This window comes from Anabrus simplex, chromosome 1 (genome assembly GCF_040414725.1).
Source record: "Anabrus simplex isolate iqAnaSimp1 chromosome 1, ASM4041472v1, whole genome shotgun sequence".
In the NCBI taxonomy this organism is placed as follows: Eukaryota; Metazoa; Arthropoda; class Insecta; order Orthoptera; family Tettigoniidae; genus Anabrus; species Anabrus simplex.
This window is the reverse complement of record NC_090265.1, coordinates 378,110,427-378,133,681: the sequence shown is the minus strand read 5'-3', so window position 1 is coordinate 378,133,681 and position 23,255 is coordinate 378,110,427. Positions and strand designations below refer to the sequence as shown.

General features: G+C 40.0%; 1 protein-coding gene across 1 annotated transcript in view; it reads left to right on the top strand.

Annotated features, from left to right (window-relative positions):
- Positions 1–23,255, top strand: part of LOC136856812 (protein still life, isoforms C/SIF type 2) — a 560,067-nt gene that overhangs the window by 334,008 nt on the left and 202,804 nt on the right. Inside the window, exon 4 of the mRNA XM_067134934.2 lies at positions 18,630–18,812. Coding sequence (XP_066991035.2) covers positions 18,630–18,812 — 183 coding nt within the window. The remainder of the gene's footprint in view (positions 1–18,629; positions 18,813–23,255) is intronic.

The following is a 23,255-nucleotide window of genomic DNA, read 5'->3' as shown; positions in this document are numbered from 1 at the left end:
AAATACATAAAATTTGAAGAGAAATGGGTTGAATGAATGCAAACTTTAAATAGCAGTGAAAGCCATTACCATGATAATTGTGTATTGCCCTGTTGGAAGCAGAAGTTTCAAACAGACTGAAACACTGGACAAGTTACCGAAATTTGGAAACATTCAAGCGCAACGGGAAATAATCCGCACCATCGCTTGCCACAGGAGAACTGCTTGGGCCTAATATTCGCTGAACTAAGCAAGTTCCGTCTCGTCTGGACATCTGTCCAGATTATTTCTTTATCTGTGCACTCTTGATTTTCTATCTGAGTCATCAACAGGTCTACTGTAATAGTGGAATTTCCTAATTTTATGAAAACTTCCTTCTTTCCCTACCTACCGTTATTTTGGAAACAATGTTTTTAATAATAAGGTAACTCATAATTCATAGAGTAAGTGTGAAGACGGCAGTCAATTTTAATTTCAAGCATAGTTATAAAGAATTCTTCATGATTTTATTTAGTCAGTAAGAATCTAAAACTTCAAAATAATGATTTCGTTATTTGAATTATGCAATACAATAGCATGCACTCGAAAACGAGTAGGTTGGTCTTCCAGTCAGAAATCCTCTTCATCTGTGAGTTCGTAGGTGACTGAACAGCACAATACGGGAGGCACAGAATTTTCCGCTGAGATGGGAGATAGTCCCAGGTGGAGCAGCCATTGTTTTCCTATTTCGTTCTTTTTCCTTCCTTCGTTGCCTCTTATCGTTCACTATTCGCCTACGATTTTCTTCAAAACGTAGTGTGCCGCGATGAACTAAAGATCTTTAAATCGCTTCCTCTGACCTCATAAACAACTTTTACCCACTGTTAACTCAGAGTAAAACACTTGCTTCGGAATGCCAGTGTCAAGCATGCGTATTACATGCCCTGTCCACCGTAATGTAGCTTAAAACAGTGGCTTCTATACTGGTGGTCTATGCCTCTCCAAGTACAATCATACTTGCGCGTCTATCTTGCCAGGTTATATGCAAAATTATCCTTAAACATCGCTGGTAATATTTTGTTACAACGTTTTAATATGTCGTCTGTAGCATGTCCAGGATTCAGATCCATACAGTAAGATGGGAACTACAACTGAATTGTATACGATGATCTGTGTTGCAACATTGACATTATGATTGTCAAATACTCAGGATCGTAGTTTGGCAAAGTATGCTCCAGCACGGTTGATTTTACATTGGATTCCGAATCTATAATATTTGTACTTGATGAGAAAATGCTGCTCAGGTAAGGAAAGGAGTTTACTACTTGAATGCTCACTCCATCGATGGAGACCGACACAGATAGGTCTTACGGCGACGATGAGATAGGAAAGGCCTAGGAGTTGGAAAGAAGCAGCCGTGGCCTTAATTAATGGACAGACCATTTGCCTGGTGTGAAAATGGGAAACCACGGGAAACCATCTTCTGGGCTGCCTGTCTGATTACTTAATAAATATCTCTATTTACCTCATTGCTCCAATGACCAGTCCACTATAAGAGTATGACGAGCTTCAACTCATAACGACCGGGCGAGTTGGCCGTGCGCGTAGAGGCGCGCGGCTGTGAGCTTGCATCCGGGAGATAGGGGGTTCGAATCCCACTGTCGGCAGCCCTGAAGATAGTTTTCCGTGGTTTCCCGTTTCCACACCAGGCAAATGCTGGGGCTGTACCTTAATTAAGGCCACGGCCGCTTCCTTCCAACTCCTAGGCCATTCCTATCCCATCGTCGCCATAAGACCTATCTGTGTCGGTGCGACGTAAAGCCCCTAGCTAAAGCCCCTAGCAACCCATAACGGCTGCCTTTAGAGGGAGAATTACCGATTTAGATTTTCGCACCTACATGCACTGTTTTTTTTTTAATTATCGCAACTGCATGCACTTGTTTTCATATACATTTATCACAATAGGGCACTCAAACGTCTCTATATATAAAGGCCCTACCTTATTTGCTGTAATATCATGCTTCAGTTTTCATAATTTATAACTGTGTTTTGATGAAGCCGAAATCCAACGTATTTTTAGACTGCCACCCAAACAGCTTAAATGCAAGAGTAAAACTGTATTTTCATTCATATTATTCTCTATATTGGTTATGAATACGTATGTATTCAATTGTACTGGCTTGGGTAACTCAGGCGATAGAACGCTGGTCTTCCGAGCTCAAGTTGGTAGGTTCGATCATCATCAGTCCGGTGGTATTTCAAGGTGCTCAAATACGCGAGCCTCGTGTCAGCAGATTTACAGGCACGCTAAGGAACTCCTGCGGGACAAAATTCTGGCACTTCGAACTTAAAATTATTATTATTATTATTATATTTAATTTCTTCATAGTTATGTACTTTTATTACAATTAATTTTGTATTTACTTGTTTTTTAGTCAAAATAAATAGGCCTAGATTTGAACTCCAGATTCTGTCCAGATAATTTTTTGGAGATATCGTTTACTTATAATAATGTGTTCCTTGCCTTCGATCGCGCTTGTACCGGAGACTTGGAAAATTTTCGGCCGATCACATTGTATGCTAGGAATTGTACTATGGGTTGGTTTTGCAAGATTTTTCGGATTGGTTTTACGTGGCCATATCCTTATTAAGAGTTTTTTCTATTCAGCAAACGTTTTAGCGTACTAATGCAACATTCTTGCAATGTAGATGTATTTGAAAAGCTAATTCCTAATTTCAGACCTAGCTTCAGCTCATGTATTTGTGCAGTATTGTCTAAATAATGAGTTCCCTAAGTATGCAGTGCCATTTTCACAAGCACCACTCCTCTGTAACGACAAAACTGACTTCATTATCCGTGGCTTATTGACTATTCACTGGAGCTTCTCTGACTAGAAGTTCCACAGGGCCTGAGGTTTTGCCGGAGCACGTAAATGAATTAGCATTCCACTGGCGTTCCACGGTCAATCAAAGCATGAGAGAGCTGTTTACACAATTACCTATCACATGCTTGATCTCCTGGTAATCACAAATTGATACTACATCATTATCGCACCGCTGAGTGTTATATTCACTCCTACTTCTCAGGAGTCTACAACTAACGAGCATTTAAAACAGTATCAGGTTTTCCTAAGCTGTGTTTAGTATTGCTTCTACTTACTTCTATCTTTATCTCTTTGCTATTCGGTCGATTTTGGTCAGTTTTATGGGAAGTACACGTCACCTTCCCCAGTCTTCATCGTACATATCTTCTTCGTTCAGTTCATATTTTTGTTTTCAACTCCAGTGCGTCAACATTAATGATGAGTACAGTCCCTTTAAATTATTGAAAACTTCAGAGGAACAACTTGCCTCAATTGAAAGTTTGCTTGAATCCAATATTGTTGTCCAGAATTAGTAGTATGGTCCTCAAAAAGTTATAATCATAAAGAAGGTATTCCCAACTCAGTTCTTCTCGAGTAGGCCTTATGGATCGAAAACAACATGTAATTCAAAAAGTAGCCCAATGGTCCCATAATTTCTATAGTTCGCTCAAATTCATGGCGGTTATTTAATGGCTACGATTGGTTCTGTTCAACACATTAAGAATATCGTAATGGTGATGTATTCCTCAGTTCTGTCAACGATAAGTGGCACGGTATGGAGCATTTATTAAACAATTGCATGCACCTCGTACGTAACTGCCGGGCTGAGTGGCTCAGACGGTTAAGACGCTGGCCTTCTAACCCCAACTTGGCAGGTTCGATCCTGGCTCAGTCCGGTGGTATTTGAAGGTGCTCAAATACGACAGCCCCGTGTCGGTAGATTTACTGGCACGTAAAAAGAACTCCTGCGGGACTAAATTCCGGCACCTCGGCGTCTCCGAAGACCGTAAAAGTAGTTAGTGGGACGTAAAGCAAATAACATTATTATTATTATTATTATTCGTACGTAACTTTCATCGTATCCCCATTAAATTTTACATGTGTGTTGTATCGGGTGTCATATCCACTTATAACATAATAGAGTAATGCCAACTACTGTCTTCATGTAACTCCACATAAATACAATTCAACAGGTGGAAGATATTCACATTTGAAAATACGTACAGGAATGGATGCTGGAAGAATGGTTGGAATCCCAAATGTGGATGGCACTATCTACAGCATTTCTTATTAATAACTCATTTACTGAACGTAATTACAATAATGTTGAATTACATGAAATAACATTGCATATTAGTTGACCCGTTTGCGCTGCCAACGTAATCGAAAACTCAAATATTATATGGAAACTAATGCGATCGTCCCAAAAATCAGCGAATATTAGAGTGGTAGAATGGTTTTATTGTCAGTGGATCTCATTCGTGTCAGTGTTAATTTTATTATTTAACTTTCTTTCTGAAATAATAGATACCATTTCTATCGGAGAAACGTTAATATGACTGGGTCATCTGTAAAATAATTACATACTGGAAGTACGCAAATACACAGGTACATTAATCGCACCCACTTTCTAGATATTTTTAAATAGGCTACTTAACCTTACAAAATTCTTACAAATATATTATGGAAAGTAATTAGAACGAGTGTTGCATGAGTGCATGCGACGGAATGTCAAATATATTAGTACTATCAAATATGTATCGTTTCACTTCTAGTCATCATTAATTTCCCTCCCTACAGAAAGTATCCAAAAACATCCGAACAAAAGTGCACTCATCTATACTAATATTATAAAGAGGAAAAAATTGTTTGTTTGTAACGAATAGACTCAAAAACTACTGAACCGATTTTAAAAATTACTTCACTTATAGAAAGCTACGTTGCCAGTTAGTAACATGGGCTGTATTTTATATTCAAAACAATTCGAGGAGGGCGACAGGGGAGATATAAAATATTAAAATAATAGACTAATATTGGCGAAATCGAATTTGTCGTACAAGGACGAGACAAAACTCATTTTAAGCCCCTTGATGCAAAGAACAAACTCGGTAAACTCTTCGAGCCCGAAAACCACCTTTTAAGGCCCTAAAACCAACCATTATGGAGATATTGGGACCACACTGCCCCCTGCTCTAGGAATCGGATAAAGAAACGAATGGCCGTAACCATGGCAACGTCAGCTCCAGAATTCTACAGCAGCTAGATTATGCATGTACGTTTGGGCATAGCTGCCAACCAAAATTGATACACATATGACTTACTATCTGGAAAAAATAAACTCTTGTGTAAGACTCTCATAGCACTATTTTGGGCGGGGATGGAAAGGGAGTGAAGTTTAAAAATAATAGCCCCGGAGATCTGCGTAGTGCAGAGACCAGCGGTTGCTGACGGGCCTCCGTTTTTACGTACTGGCTTAAGGTTTGGGCATTTTGCAGAGTCTGTTACCTATAGTTTAAACTATTTTCTATCAAATCATGGAGTAGTAGGATCACTGATGTTATTAGTGCCGATATTTTGGTCCATTTTTACAATCACTGTAACCATGAAAACAACCTATATACTGTACACAGTTGTCAAGATGGTGCGCCCATGACTTGAAAAAATATTCTCAACATTTATACACAGATTCATTATATGATGTGCGACATGAGTGACAAGCCTGAGAATTATAATTATCGGAAATTATAGTAGATTATTTTATGCATCGCTTATTTCCTTGATCATTTGTAATAGTTATGAAATGTCGTATCAAACAAATACACTCAATAATATTTATATTTGTGGTACTATCTAGCGGAAGTATACTTACACTAAACCTGCAGCTTTGTGAAGGGAGCAGGTATATCTAGGTGGGAATGACGGAAAACATGGTAGCAAAAGATCTTAGAGTTCGACGCTAATTAGGAACTAATATTTAGAGGCCGCCATGAGGAAGAAGTACACTATAATTCCAAACATGACAAATAATTTCTACGTACTTAAGTAAATACACCAGTGATATAAATATCTGATAAAGTCAGTCACACCGATAGTGTGAATAACTAAAGCCAGTTTCTGATAACCCGTACGAAGAACGGGTACTTCTGCTAGTATATTATAAACTGCATAATCTTAAATATGCTGTATATCCGTACACACTAAGTTGCGAATAATACACAAAATTTATACTAGAGGTCCAATAATTTTTGAACATTGTTTTCTAAAGTTCTAAATATATCGAAGCTTCTAAAGCTCTAAAGACGCCGAAGAGTTAACAAAGAGCTTATCTAATTCCCTCCCTCACAGAGGGAAGATTTCTTCCTCAGTGGCATCTTGTGTGTTGTCAGCTCAAAGACTCGAAGTCTCAAGCAGCTGAGCTGTTGATGAAAGTAAGGAGGTGAAGTGTTGTACGTTTAATTAACCTGTAGCCTGCTACAAGCGCACACTGTAATTGGAACACAAGACAAGAACTGTGTACGTCACATACACTTCACCATGTAAAACACTTTATTTATTACTGGAAGCAGGGAATATGCTGCGTTCTTAAAATGCTAGTGTTCCATTTGTATATTATATTCATAAATTTCTAGAGATCATTTTTTTTTCGTTCCTTATGAAGTATAACATTTACACAAACTTAAATATGTTTACTTAATAATAAATAATAGATTATTGGTAATTTGTGTTAATTGCATTAAGCTAATAAATTCAGTAAACGTTTAGGTTATAACCTGAAATTTCCTGTTACCTTTATATAAGAAACTACTTTCGAGCAAATTAGCTGTGTTCTGTGTTACACTTAGGCATCTTTCGGGCTTCAGAAAACAATTATTTTTAAATTACCAAATCTCTCATGAAATTTCTGATTCGTCCTTCAAAACATGATGTGTGTAGAGCATATTTAAATTTATACTGTGTATTTGAACAAGTTTTTTACAATGCACTGTGCCTTGTGGTATTTTCCTTGCCCTGTTTCTGTCTCACCCTCGGTTTTACGACATGAACGTTACTGAGGTTAAAGCGGTGCTAGTAACACCATTCCTTATACAGTCGGTCCCGGTGATGAATGGTGTAAAATTATCCCTCACATGGTCGTTTTATGTGTGCATTTCATTGAGCTTAGCGGACTGATGTGTAATAATACTTTTCTGACTCTCGCAGCAAAGCAACGGGCAACTATTTAACTCCTCATTTCCCTAGTACGCCTTCTTTTTGGGTGACGCCCAGGCTATCTGTAAGATCCAATGGTGGATCTGTTGGAGATACAACCAACCTTCGGGCTGAAAACTTAATAAATAAAATATTAATCCATGACGGTTAAGGTATAATGGATTGCCACGGACTGGTGCGGACAGTTACTGTCGCAACTTCCGCTACTGTGCAGCCTGAAACAGTATGAGCAAGATAATGTTTTCACTGTGGCCTAGAGTTTGAACTGGTGCTCCACGAAGTACACACAGTCAAGATAGCCACACTGCGATCACCCACATTCAGTCTTCGTGTTCGCGAACCGTGAATGTACCATTGGCGTACGAAAGTGAAACGTCATCATTAGCGAAAGGATTCTAAGGTATGAAATCACTTTATTAAGATTTAAACCAGTTACGTAAAATTTCTTTATCCCATTTACTGGGTTCTAAAAGTTAATAACCGAGCTCGATAGCTGCAGTCGCTTACGTGCGGCCAGTATCCAGTAATCGGGAGATAGTAGGTTCGAGCCCCACTTTTGGCAGCCCTGAAGATGGTTTTCCGTGGTTTCCCATTTTCACACCAGGCAAATTCCGGGGCTGTATCTTAATTAAGCCCATGGCCGCTTCCTTTCACTTCCTAGGCATTTCCTATCCCATCGTCGCCATAAGACATACCTATGTCGGTGCGAAGTAAAGCAAATAGCAAAAAAAAAAGTTAATAAACTTCCTATAATAGATTATACACAACATTTCAAAGTTTTTGACAATCAATTATAATATTTACTTCGCAGACGACACATCGAAGAATGATGCCATCAGTTTAAATAAATTGCACCGAGCTCGATAGCTGCAGTCGCTTAAGTGCGGCCAGTATCCAGTAATCGGGAGATAGTAGGTTCGAGCCTCACTGTCGGCAGCCCTGAAGATGGTTTTCCGTGGTTTCCCATTTTCACACCAGGCAAATGCTGGGGCTGTACATTAATTAAGGCCACGGCCGCTTCCTTCTCACTCCCAGCCATTTCCTGTCCCGTCGTCGCCATAAGACCTATCTGTGTCGGTGCGACGTAAAGCAACTAGCAAAAAAAAATTATGTACAGCACCAGCATTTGCCTGGTGTGAAAATGGGAAACCACGGAAAACCATCTTTAGGGCTGTCGACAGTGGGGTTCGCACCCACTATCTCCCGAATACTGGATACTGGCCGCAAAAGTAGTTGTTGTCCGGACTGGTAAACACTAACATGGCCAACAAGAGAGTACACAGTCGATGGATGGAAGCGTGAAATTCATACCAGTACTAACAGAACTTGTTGCAACATCATTGTTTAAATATGAATTTGATTTCTCAGCTGCAGGTCGATCATTCTTGCTGAGATATAAATTGCTGATGGTTTCCATAAATTATACTTTAATATTTATTTATTGTCTGTTATTAATTTCTGATTTAAAAAATTAAAAATCTGTTCAGGAAGAGAAAAAATATGCTGTTAAATATTTTTTAAACGCAGATAAAAGTAGGGAAAGAAGATCTGAAGGATGAAATAGAAGAGAGAAGGTGGCAAAATGTAGTAATCTCACACAAAATGTGCAAAAGGTACAACAAATTGCGTTTATTTCGCTTCATTTCATGTCGCCAAACCTGTCTGTATAAAAATAACTATATTTTTGAAAAGGTGCTTCGCCTTGAAATCATTTCACTAGCCGTGATATTTGGATGATGTATATGTAATAAAACAAACATTTTCGTTGTTTGTTAGCTGTTTAACATTGCACTATCGGTAACGCTGGAGCAAGAAAGGATAGGGCTAAGAACACAGCGGCCGTGGCTTTAATTAAAGTGCATCGTGATGTTAAAATAGGAAATATGTGGTTATCTTCAGGTTTACCGACGGTGAAATTCCAACCCACCGTCTTCCTAATGCAAGTTCACACCTACATGACCAGCACCTTGTAGCTGATTTTCTAGGTAGTAAAATCATATAAAAAGTAAAAACTTTGAATAAGCTACTGGAATAACACCACCATTTGTAGTGATAGAAAAAAATGTTTAGACAAATGTTGCTTGGCTTGAAGGAGAATACGATCGGATATTGCTAGTTTTTTCACTGGTGAAGATGTAGTGGAGATACGAAACTCATCATTATTTTAAATGCAATGACGTGTTTTATTATTTATCGTTTAATAGCGCGTTTGAAGACGCGTACAGTAACTATTGTTTGAGAGAGACAGCTGAAGGTGAGCGACTAATAAAGCCTATTTGTCTACGAGTTGCTTTAAGAGTGATCAGACTTCTTCCTAGAGCTATTCAGATGTTCATGATGCGTTGTAAGAAAGCCTAGAAAGTTGATATGGTTTCCATTTATAACACAACAGTTCGATTGTCCGTATTCTGAAAGATATTCATACCTTCATGATATGTCTTTGTAAACATAATAAAAACATGTCAAGACCCTGGAGGCCTGGAGAATAAAAGACGACAAGACAGTAGCTTTCCTCTTCTTCTGGCCTTTTCTTTGCCAGTCTCTTCGGGTCGACACTTGGTGTGTGTTTGGCCCCTACCGGGCGAGTTGGCCGTGCGCGTAGAGGCGCGCGGCTGTGAGCTTGCATCCGGGAGATAGTAGGTTCGAGTCCCACTATCGGCAGCCCTGAAGATGGTTTTCCGTGGTTTCCCATTTTCACACCAGGCAAATGCTGGGGCTGTACCTTAATTAAGGCCACTGCCGCTTCCTTCCAACTCCTAGGCCTTTCCTATCCCATCGTCGCGATAAGACTATCTGTGTCGGTGCAACGTAAAGCCCCTAGCAAAAAAAATGGGTTTGGCCCAGTGTTTTCGCCGGATGTGCAGAGATGTGTTCACAACAATTATCTTGTTTCTCTAGTGGTTGGTAGTGTGGGGTGTTGTCCGTAGATGAAGGTAAGTGTATTAAGACAAACGCGAACACCCTGTCCCCGAGCTAGAGGAATTATCCCTTAGCAGTTGAAGTCTTTAGAAATAAGGCATTACGTCTATGTGGTCTGACAATTATGGGTAGCCGATTTGAATCCCGTTGGGTAGAATGTTGGCCGCCAGGGTAGGAGATGTGATGGCATATAATTTCTAATCGCTAAATTGCATGCCAAAAGTCTGGATTCAATTCCAAATCTCTGTGCAGTGTTCATATTGAGTGAGAGCATATGACGCTGTTGATGGTGATTCGTCCGCCGGATGGAGACATTAAGCCTTGAACATACCCCATTGGTGCTATTCGACAGAAGTACGCTATGTCCTGGCACTGGGTCTCACACATCCCATATCACGTCATTCATTTCATGTCTCCTCTGATGAGGTTGACGTCAGGAAGGGCATCCGGTCGTAAAACAATCTACGTAAAACTACCTGACCCCGTAGAGAAACGGAACGATGGTTGAACAGAAAAGTTGAAATCTCCTGTCCAGACCTGCTTGAAAACGAACCAGAGGCCCTCAGAGCCGAAGCCCGGTTCGCTGATCATTCAGAAAGGGAGCTGGACTATGTAAGACAGCAACCGATGAGAGAAATTGAATTATCATTCCACGAGATGTGGCACGCGTGAACACGAAAAAGACAAGACACGATCAGGATCAGTGTTATGCGAACACTAAATTCCAACATTCCACACTTTCTATATTTCTCTTCATCCGTAACTACATGGAAATACCTTTTTAAATCAGTGCTTTTGCTTTACGTCGCATCGACACAGATAGGACTTAGGCGAGGATGGGATAGGGAAGGGCTAGAAGTGGGAAGGAAGCATCCGTGGCTTTAATTAAGGTATAGCCCCAGCATTTGTCTGGCGTAAAAATGGGAAAACACGGAAAACCGTCTTCAGGGCTGCCGACAGTAGGATTCTAACCCACTATCATCCGAATGCAAGCGCATAGCTGGGCGCCCCTCTCGGTTATTTTTTTCCAAAGGGTGACTAAGGCAACTGTAAATCGAAGACATGTTTCTGTCAGGTTTTATGTACGGATGAAGCTTATTTTGCCTTCTTTTACAAACTGCGGAGATGTTAATCTTCACAGCATGCACTGCTGGTCAATAGAAAATTCACAGTGCCCGAGAGAAGTAGAGGAATAAAGGTAAATGTGTGGTGCAGGCTTGAAACATCAACAAGTATTTCCTACTCTTAACATAATCACAATGTTATTTTGTACGTCCCACTAACTACTTTCACCGGTTTTCGGAGACGCAGATGCACCAGAATTTTGTCCCGCAGGAGTTCTTTTGCGTGCCACGAGGCTGAAGTATCTGAGCACCTTCACTCTTAAGAGAACTGCTGCTACAAGGGGCCACTGTTCCTAATTTTCCTCTTCCGTTTCTTCCTGCCGATCCGAAAACCGTAAAAGTAGTTAGTGGGACGTAAAATAAATAATATTCGTCCTGCCGAGTGCGTCCTTCACGCGCAATACCTTCTCTCTCACGTCCTTTGCCATACATTCCTTCCATCTCTTCTGTGTCCTCCTTCTTGCTAGTATTCCCATCACCCGCTGGCTGCTTACTCGCCTTCTCGTGTAGTCCTTTTCTCGAATTGTAACATGTCCAAACCATAGCAGTATTTTCTCTTGTTTCTTCCTTGATATTTTCACACCACCATACATCTCTTGTATCGTTTCATTCCGTATCCTATCTATGCAAGTACCCATCATCCACCTGAACATCCTCATTTCCTTCGAATTTAGCTTCTTCTGGTGGACTTTCTTTACAGGCCATGTTTCACTACCGTACTGCCACTGGACTCTCAAGCGATTTGAATACCGTTCACTTCGTCCTTTTTCCTAATCCGCCGGTCACTTAGCTCACCTGTAATCTTCCAGTTTCTCCTTCTAACCTAAATCCTGTGACGGATTTCTCTATATAGTGGTACTTACAACGGGGAGTTGTGGAGTTATAGTTTTCCAAGTTGCAGTAACTAAATAAAATATTTTTTTGTCAAATGCTATACTTACTAATGCAGACATGTTGGCCTCTAGAACGGATATTGTAGCCTAAGTAAAATCTATTAGCTCTCACAAAGAGTCGTTAGAGTATATGTTGTCGTTTGAGCCATTCGTACAGGCTGGTTTGATGCAGTTTACCTTATCTTGTGCTAAACTCTTCATCTATTGCATCCTACATCTGCTCTAATTTGGGTGTCATGAACATTTCATAATCTCTCCACTCGTACTTTTGTACTGTCCCCCCGCCCCCAGAACCCCATGGCGCAACAGCCCCGAAGGACCATGGCCTACCAAGCGACCGCTGCTCAGTCTGAAGGCCTGCAGATTACGAGGTGTCGTGTTGTCAGCACGACGGATCATCTTGGCCGTTATTCTTAGCTTTCTTGACCGGGACTTCTGTACTGTATTCGAAAGCATTTGAACACATTCTGGCTGTCACAAGACATGTTCTGCCGATCTATTTGTTATTTTGGTAAAACTTCGCTAAATTTCTCCCATCTCACCTGTTCGATTCAATAGCTCTTCATTTATGTTCTGATCTATCACCATCAACTTTACATTTCAGTGGCCTTTATTCTCATTCTTTCTGCATTGGTTGTTGGCCATACATCACTTAACAAAAGCACATTCAGGGACATCTATCTAACATGTAGTCTATATCTACGTTTCGGGTGAGAAAATGTACTTTTTTTCTACATTGCCATCTTTTCTAGTTATAGTCGACTACTCTAACGCAAAATTCATAATCTTCTAGGATTTCGTTTCCTAATCTTATATTTACTGCATACCGTGACTTGTGACTTAGATTTATTAATTTTCATTTTACAATGCATGTCCTATACTAAGAGCATACCATTGAGTAATTTCTCAGATCCTCCCCGGACTCGGATAAGATTAATAACAATATCGTCCACAAACCTCAAAGCTTGTATATATTAATATTTCAAACAGCGAATTACAAGAACCGAAGCGTTATTTCGCGAGAAGACAGAAAGAATAACACTACAACATATTAAAATACTGTAGATGTGCATAATACTTCACAACGTCCTGATACAGTACTGTTATTTATGAATCAGTGTCATTATTGTCACTACATACTGATTACAAGAAATGGAAAATCTTGACCATTCGATACAGAAAAATGAACCTTTTACGTTCAAGTTAATTGAAAACACGAATGGCATTCTAACATTCAGCGGGATACGTGCCAGAGAAATGCAAATGGTATATCGAGATTGATCGTTGAATTATGGATGACAGACCACAATTCATCAAACGGTTGATCGGATGAGATGTTTCAATTATATGTTTATATAGATAAATCGACTCTGTAGATTCGTTTAATTTTTCCAATCGATTCCAAAAATCATATTATTCCAATCGATTACTGTAATTCAGTGCTCTGGGCGCGAGCGGTTGGAAACTTTAAATTTACATTAAATATTAACATTTTGAATGGACTTCGGAAGGTTTTTGTGGTGCGTAAAGTATTAAAATGAATGACAAGCACATTGTTAATAAGTACATTAATGCACATATATTTGTAATATGGCTCATTAAGAATTCAAACTATAGTATGCGTAATATTAGTTAATACAATCACGGTGGATAACCTATCGTTTCAATATTACATCGTGTGGCAGGGAGAGTTTTGTGAGAAATGAACAAAAATTGTTTAGACTGTTTTACAAAGAGGAAAACAACAACATTGTCACACATTCCGAACAAGCTGCGTTCAACCTCGTGATGGCAATAAATAAAGGAACGTATTTAACAGTGACGTTTCAATAAACTTTAATTTAGAAATTACCTACTTTTACGCATACCGGTATTTGATTATAATTAGAAACATTCAAAATAAAGACTTTCAGTTTCATTTACTACTACTATTTGTTTTACGTCGCACCGACACAGATAGGTCTTATGGCGACGACGGGACAGGAAATGGCTGGGAGTGAGAAGGAAGCGGCCGTGGCCTTAATTAAGGTACAGCCCCAGCATTTTCCTAGTGTGAACATGGGAAACCACGGAAAATCATCTTCATGGCTTACAACAGTGGGATTCGAACCCACCTTCTTCCGAATGCAAGCTGACAGCTGCGTAAACCAAAACGCGTAGGTACTCGTTCGATCTCTTCATATATTACACATAACTTTCGCAGCAATTTCTACATCAGAATTTTCGGGTTAGCTCATTTTCAACAGAATCTTGATTTCTCTTGTTACAAGCTTTTGAAAAACGTACTTCATACCAATGGCATTGAATACAACAATCTACCCAAATCAAGTCCATGGCCCAGGTATTTTGATTTGACTCCCGCAGGCGACTTGCCCGTCGTAATGAGGATGAAATGATGATGAAGACGACACATACACCCAGTCCCCGTGCCAGGGGAATTAACCAATTATTGTTAAAATTCCCGACCCTGCCGTGAATCGAACCCGCGACCCCTGTGATAAGTAATTCAAAAAGGGTAATTCGATATCTAGCTCCGTTATCATTTAATCAGCTGGTGAATTTAGCCAATCACATCGCTTCACGGGCGAATTCAAGTAAACTTTGCGAGGCGGTGTTGTTGTGGGCTTGAGAGCACCAGTCGAGAAAATAAGCTTCTCCAAGGCAGGGATTTGAACATGGACTTCCGTGCTGGCAGAATCGCCCCATAGCAAGTGACATCGGCTGCAACCCACGGTGTGTTTGTGTTTGATGCGGATTTATCGGCATGGTTCTCAAAGTGGGTATTAAGCCACGTCCAGATTTAGGAACTTCGACTCGTGAGGCCCCTTTAAATTTGCCCGCGAAGCGATCTGCTATTTGCTTTACGTCGCACCGACACAGATATGTCTTATGGCGACGATAGGATAGGAGAGGCCTAGGAATGGGAAGGAAGTGGCTGTGGCCTTGATTAAGGTACAGCCCCAGCATTTGCCTGATGTGAAAATGGGAAACCACGGAAAACCATCTTCAGGGCTGCCGACAGTGGGGTTCGAACCCACTATCTCCAGATTACTGGATACTGGCCGCACTTAAGCGACTGCAGCTATCGAGCTTGGTGCGAAGCGATCTGATTGGATGACATCGGGAGCTGATAAAATAACAATGGTGTGAGATATCGAATTATTTTCAAATTATTCATCAGTGTGGCCAACCCTCTCACGCTGTAATGACCGGTTCACATTATTTCCGACCACTCTGCATAAATGTTCCAGTTGTACATATTTTTAGTCAGATACAAAAACAATACCAAAACATATTGAAATGGAAAATAACATAACCTTGTCAAATACCAGCTTATGATAATACTTTATTCGACCTAAGCTATAACAGTATCGGTTTAGTTACACTCGCTGTGATTAAGTTCATTTTGTCCCCCTGAATTATTACACAGCTCCTCTGTGTTGGATCTGTATGTTTGCTTTGCTTTCATACAAATCCTGTTTACTCTTCGGTGTATATTTATTATGTTGTTGCATTTCACCATAATACCTCTCTGCGTCGATAAATTAATATCGATATATATGTCAATGCGCTTGTCCATGCTAAAATGTATGCCTCTTGCTGGAAAATTTGTTACCAGGAACTGCTCTCCTGACTGAATATCGTACATTTACATTAACAAATTTGATGATACATTGCTACTGAAGGGATAGTCCCAACAATGACTCGATTATGCTTAATCTTTGTAAGAAATTATCATTTTTTTTATTTGTTTAGAAGCGAATGGACCACTAAAGATCACGCTAAAACTTCATTTCTTTCTCTTCGTGCGGAGTTTTCTCTGTGTCAAATACTCCTTCATGCGTTCGCTGGCCTGCTTCCGTTGTTCATCTGCCCAGGCTCTTCCGGTCTTCCTGATTCTTCCTGCGGCTTGAACACCTTCCAAATTCTTTAGTGTGTTCCTAAACGTATTCCTTTCTAACAGCTGGTCTTTCAAGATGCTTAACCTTTCCATATCCTTCTTCGATTCCTTAATCCATGCTGTAGTGATCTTTTTCTCCAGAAGTTATCAAATATCTGTTTGGGAAGTCTGTTTGCGTTCATTCTGTATAGATTATTATTATTATTATTATTATTATTATTATTATTATTATTATTATTATTATTCAAGTTTTCTAAACTTTTTTCCGGCATTCAGTTATATTTGGGATTGGTATCCAAGCCTAATAAAACGTTATTGATCCCCTGATCGTCCTCATTTATGGATCCTTCAAAACCTTGTTCAGCACTTTCGTTTCTAAAACCACTATATTTCAGTTTAGTGTAGATGTTCTTCTTGAGGTTCAGCTGGTAAAGTGCATCTCACGTCTTGGGGAGAAATTGTCCTAATACTCTTGCCTTTATTAGAACAATGACGCCTTTATACTGTACCCGTAAAAATGTGTTCATATCTTTAAGGCGCTTGATATTAAATGAACGAGCATGACTCTTAATCTCGGTTGTGGCTTTATCATTGGAGCTGGTACAGAGAGAGGTATAGTTATCAAATTGAGAGATTATTTTGATAAATTGAGTTTATTGATCATCAAAAGCAAGTTCATATCACCTTCATACAGCAGCGTGGGAATGTCGTGGCTGGTTGGTACCTCCAAGCCCTGGGATGGTGCTGGACATCGACTGGGCAGGGACCACACCTGCTCGGATGAGGAGTTCTGGAACGTCTGGAGGTTCTGGAAGTGTCTCGACGTTCTGGAAGTCTCGACGTTCTGGAATGTCTCGAAGATTGGTACGCGTTCCTGGGTTCGATTCGAGACGTAATTCACACCTGAATTTCCTGTACGGCACTCCACACATTCAGGGCACTGTCTGAACAGATATGACCTTTTAATTATGATTACTGCAAAAACGTTCTAGAATAATCACTCGAAGAACAAGTACTGGTAGAAATGCAAGTTCATAAGGCAAGCTCACTGTAAGTCAGGATGATCTAGAGGATTACTGTTACTGCAGTCCTAAATGCACAGTTCTGAAGGTTTAAAACCTATTGGCAATGAACTGAATAAGTAGCACTCGGAAACTGTCCTGTTGCATTAATAAGCGAAGTGAATAGCCATTAAAGAAAATAATATTTGAAAGAAAAAGTCTGACTTCATAAATTATGGATCACTCAAAATACTGGAAAGTTCTAGGCTTTAGGGAAATGCGATATGCGTATTCCGAATTGTCACAGTCTTTAAGAATCAAAACATAAGTCCCTGTGCAGCACTTGGAAAGCATTGCATATTTCACAATTAAACGTAATGTTTAATGTCCCCTAAGTTCAATGTTCCAGAAATTGATTCAAAAATATAAGTTCGAATAAGTTCGAAACGTAAGTTCAATGCGATACACAACACGCGTGAAATTCAATCGTCGTCGAATAAGTAAGTCCTTATGCGGCACTTAAAAAAAAAACAAAGTTCCAATGTGTAGAAATAACAAAGTTCCAATGTGCCAAAATGTTAAAGTCCCAACACGACACTCGAAGAAAATAAAGTTCCAACGTGTCGAAATGTTAAAGTCCCAACACGACACTCGAAGAAAATAAAGTTTCGATGACAATGTTCCAGTATGTCACCTTGAGAAATGATAAAGTCTTATCGCGACACTTGGCGAAAATAACTAAGTTCCAATGAGACGCTTCAGGAAAAAAACAAAGTTCTTATATGGCACTTAAACAAAACATCAAAGTCCAATCACGACACACGAAAAAAACAAAGTTCCAATACGATGCTCTCAAAAGTAAAGTCCCATTCAGGCACTTCAAGAATATGATAAAGTCTTGATACAGCACTTAGAGAAAATACCGAACTTGTATTTCGCAGATTGTCGACTAGAAGTTCGACACGCACAACACTTCTCTTGTCACCCGTGTCACAGAGACGGCGGAGTGACAGACACTGAATTCGTAGGTCGGGTGGGCCTCCTTTTATACACGTTCGCATGGAAGTGTCTAGAACTCGGGTACTGTCTACCCTTATAACTTCTATAATACTCGGCGGATTTTCTTGAAATCTGAAGATATGATGTCCATTGTAAAGGCTTTCAAGTTGGCAATGTCAAAATAGCGATACATTAGCTCAAAATGTACTTTTGAGGACGAGCTGGATCATTACCATATATGGTAGCGGATAGCTGGCTTACGGCGGCCACGTCACTCGCTGGGTACGTCACTGCGTTCGGCGGACTGTCTACCTTCCATCTCGCGCGAAGTTCAACAAACATACTTCGGACTTCTGTCGTAGCGGTGTTCCCGGCACAATACTGACCCAAGATCTCTCTTATTTAGGTAATTTGCCGCATGTAGGAATTTGTGGACGTTTTCCCTGACCTTTATCTTTTTCTTGATATCTCAAAAGCTGGGATCACAGTATCGGTCAAGTATATCACTTTTGACACTTTGTCTGTCAGGACATAATCAGGTCGGTTGTCACTCGTTCTGTCAGCCAGTCATTCATGTACCTCCCATTCCTGGATATCGTAAACCGTTTGGGACTGTTATCTATATTACTATTATAAGATTTAACTTTCCTCATCCTTGCACTTCATAGCTGAGCAGACTAAGACAAGATCCACGGTAGTTTGTAACAAATCACGCCATAGCGCCATTATTGCTCTAACTATGAATTATATTTCTGTTCCAGGACCACAAGCTGAAGCATATGGCTGACCTGCAGCAGAGCGTGGTGTCGGACCCGGAGACGAAGCAGCAGATCAACAATCAGATAGTGCAGTGGGAGGAGAACCTGGAGAGGCTGCACTGTGAACAGTTCAGACTGCGCTGTTACATGGCGAGCCTGCAGAGCGGGGAACTCCCTAACCCCAAGGTACTACTCTTAGAGTATAGTTGAAAACATGTCAAACTGGTCCCTAAAAATCAAGAATGGTAGATCCGTCCTTGCTGAGGAATTGAATAGAGTTAGTTATGAAAATTATGAAACTTTATCAAAACAAACAGTACCTCAGTGCAAGTAGAAATAATGGAGATTCGGTTACTGAGTACATTATTCATGAAACTCAAGTTACAGTCCTAGACTAACTAAGTGATTAGTGTGGCACTAACGGAATTTTTAGTTAAATAATATATCACAATACACTGTATCGCGCGGATTCACACTAGCATGATTTAATTTTTTTAATATAATTTTCCTCGAAAGCTATTAAAGGTATCAAATGGGTTGTTAAAATTGTGCAGAATGTTTGGATTACATTTCCCACAACGTCCATTTTCCGAAGAATAGCATAACTTACATTATTGCAAAAACTACTGCATCAATCAATCAATCAATCAATTGGGAATTTGCGGGACAAAATTCCGGCACTATGCCTTCTCCGAAAACCGTAAAGTACCTAGTAGAATGTAAACTAGTAACATTATTATTAATAAACGTTGAATTACTACATTATGTTTATGAGTTGTTGTGCATTAATCTTATGAACAAGAATAGATGAAGTCTACTAGGCCTAGAACCAGAAAAAATAATTAAATATCTCCTTCATTGTGATATATTTGAAAGAAATTTAAGGAATCTTTCAACACTAGGTCGATAATGTTTCGTTGGATTTTAATGCGTGCAATTTTCTCTGTGTGTGCCTAAACTGAAAACTCCTACTTTAATAGCTCATAAATGTACCTTATGCTGAAAATCTAAGGCATAGGAGTCCGTTATATCTCAATGTTGGTTGCAGTGAGACATGTTTCCTTTCAGAATGTTAACCACTGTAAAGTGAGCTTAATCATCTACTTGTATAAATACATTGAATTAGTGATTGTATCTTGGTTTAAAACTAAGAAAACCGAGATAACAGTCGCATTTGTATTCACCAACAACATTATCTTGTATAATGCTATTATTCCATCCCAGTATCGCTGAAGACAAGCGTGTGCTACTGTTACGCGAAGCCGTTACCAGAAGGAATAGGATGCATGGTTTAAAGTGATCAACCACCCAATTAATTTGAAAACTTGTTAAGTAATTCCAGGGAGTCCCTTGTCTTTGAAGGGACTTCACTATCTCCTAAGAAAGTTTTATATATAGCACACAGAGCATTATTACATCTCTCAATTACATCTCAACACACATTCTAAACATAAATCAGCCCATGATTTGTCCACGACGTATACAACTATCTACATACCGTGGTAAAAATCCCACACATAAATACAAATCGGACATAATTTTCCCCCCACACGGACGGAATGAAAACAGGGTTCATCACAGGACTACCTTAAAGAACAGGCGTTAGGAACATACCAGATGGAAATACTGACGCCAGCTTCCATTTTGTACACCAGATGCCCCTGAATTGTTTAACAGGCCATTTCAAAAATAACACTATGCAAGAGGACAAAAACTTCTTTCACAAAGGTAGGTGTACTTTATGTATTTCTGCCTCGTGAATTCAAAACTGACACTGAAAATATCGTATCATCCACAGTTTTGGCACAAAACGTATACTTTCTTAATAATGATATCAGATATTGAAGTAGTACATATATATGGCACACGAATTATGCTGAACTAGAATACAAGTTTAAACCAACAACATATTGAAATATGCACACAGTGAGCAGATGCATACAGAGAATGTGGTAAAAACATGCATTAACGTAATTCATTCCGTGCTTTCTTAGTTGTCATGGCGTGGCCTCTGCTTTTCCTCTTAGGGGGCATTTCTGTGTGCTCACGGTGAAGCACCCAGCACTAGTCGCCCATCATCTGAACATCCCAAGTTCCCTGCTATCATCGTTCCATGTTGTCCGACTCGTTGGCTGAACGGTCAGCGTCCTGGCCTTCGGTTCAGAGGGTCCCGGGTTCGATTCCCGGCCGGGTCGGGGATTTTAACCTTAATGGGTTAATTCCAATGGCACGGGGGCTGGGTGTCTGTGTTGTCTTCATCATCATTTCATCCTCATCACGACGCGTAGGTCGCCTACGGGCGTCAAATAGAAAGACCTGCATCTGGCGAGCCGAACCCGTCCTGGGATATCCCGGCACTAAAAGCCATACGACATTTCATTTTTCATCGTTCCATGTTCTTTATATCCCGACGGAACCTTTCACCCTGTTCCTCACTTACAGCACCCAGGTCTGGAGGAAAAAAGTCAAGGTGAGAATGGAAAAAATGTAACTTCAAGCTCATTGAGCATTTTCAACTTCGTCAGCATGTTCTCCACTATGTCGACATACTCCGGGTTGCGATTGTTTCCTAGAAAGTTTTGAACCACACACTTAAAGGCAGTCCAGCCTTCTCGCTTCACGGCATTCATTGAATTAAGGAAATCTTCATCTAGCATTACTTCCCGAATATCCGGACCATTGAACACACCCTCCCAGGCAACTGGCTGTTTAAAAATATCCTTATGTGGGATTCGAACCTACTACCTACCACTATATCACTATCACTATCACATATCTCCCCGCCAGCTTGACATGTGAGCTACTGCGACACTTGCCCTACGGCACCCATCTCCCAGCCTACACAGTATCGTGCTCCCGATTTGTGCGTCCACCTCCTGTTTTAAAGTACGTGTTCTGCGTATCTGTACTCGTTTTACGGGTTCATTCGAGGTACCCATAATGAATTAATAATGGTGCGCACGATTCATGCTGTCTTCTAGCCTGTAAACACACATCTCGTTATGTTACCCCGGTTTAGGGAGAGGGACCGATGTCTTTCAGAATTGTAGTAAATGTGAAGGGATGCATAAAACTGCACCGTAAGAGGCTGATGGACCACCCGGTATATATATCACGTTGAGTGTCAAACCGAAATTCATGGGTTTGCCGTCTATGGCCGTGAGCTAATAACATCGAGTTACTCCCTGGTTCCAAATCGTTCACAGGCTTAACCAAGCAAGTGATCGTTGAAATGAGGATATATTTATGACTAGCAAATGTACCCGTGCTTCGCTACGGTATTCTACATTGTATACGGATTTCTCCGTAAATTGCTGTAAGTGCGGTGAGTAAGACTACATTAAATTGCACCTACAAACGGACTCCACTATCAGACGATTCGTTCAGTGTTCTACATGGTTGGTCCTGTGATATTTTCCCGTATCTCCTATATTTATGGGTTCGACTCAGTTATTCATTGAATGGGGAGAAATTTGGTACAGTTTTCACTACTTTTTTTTAATACTCATGTGACCCTAGAATCATAAAATTTTGCGAACATATGGCCACTGGTCATGTCAATGTGCCTGCCCAATGTCATAATTGCATCTTTCCTATAAGTGTGCCAAACAATAACATACACATGTAAAAAGTACAACATTAACTTGAACTCAAGAAATGCAGTACTATTTAACGAATAAAGAATAGAGATACGACAAAATGTCATAGGCACAAAGTTTTAGATCTCTCCAAATTGAAACGCGATCTTTTGTGATACGACTTACGGTTTAGCCACCAATTATACCGAAAGGGAGGTCTGCACCGTCGTTGAAATTGTATCCATATTTTGATATTTTCCTGGGCCAAAAGTTATACATTTGCATAGCTTAGAATATTTCCTCAAAGAAAATAGTGTCCAGCTTTCGGGATAAGCACTCGCATACATACGGAGTAATTAAGGAAGCAAAATACACCTAGGAGAGCTGACATTAATAGAAAATGGATTATAACTGAGGATAGCCGGATGACGACAAATATGTAAATACCAAGTGAATGTATTGGAAAATCAAATGCCCCGCAATAAATTATGCTGGTGTGAGTTACGTATATAAGAAAGCGGTAACAGAGGAGAAATTTAGGCGCAGTGATTCTTAGGTAAACAGAGAAGAAGATAAGTAATGGTGTTATTACTTAAGCTATTCGAGGACGGTTATAACCTCCAACGATATTCCGCCAATATCCCGCAGAATGGCCGATTAACGCCTCTCTTGCCTTCTACCCAAGGAACAACCACGAATTTAAAGGTATGATGAGGAAAATGGCAATACGTTACTTCCCTGCTGGCATGCAGTCAGAGACGTTGCCATGGTAACCTGTAGGTTCGTTGTCGGTCTGTCGGTCACTCAATGCAGAGCAAGATACCCGCAGAAAATAGTGAATTTCTCCGTCATTTGAAGAGTAAGGTAAATTATTAACATAACGAAAGTAGTTTATAATGAAGATGCGTTTCACATACAATCCACGGAGTTTATTGAAAATCAGTAGGATAAGAGAAAATGGAGGAAAACCGTTCTGGTTTCTCAGTATCTGTTAAATAGTGTTCACCCCCTTCTCCCACCATTGTAGGAATTTGGATTCCTTTTCCTTTTT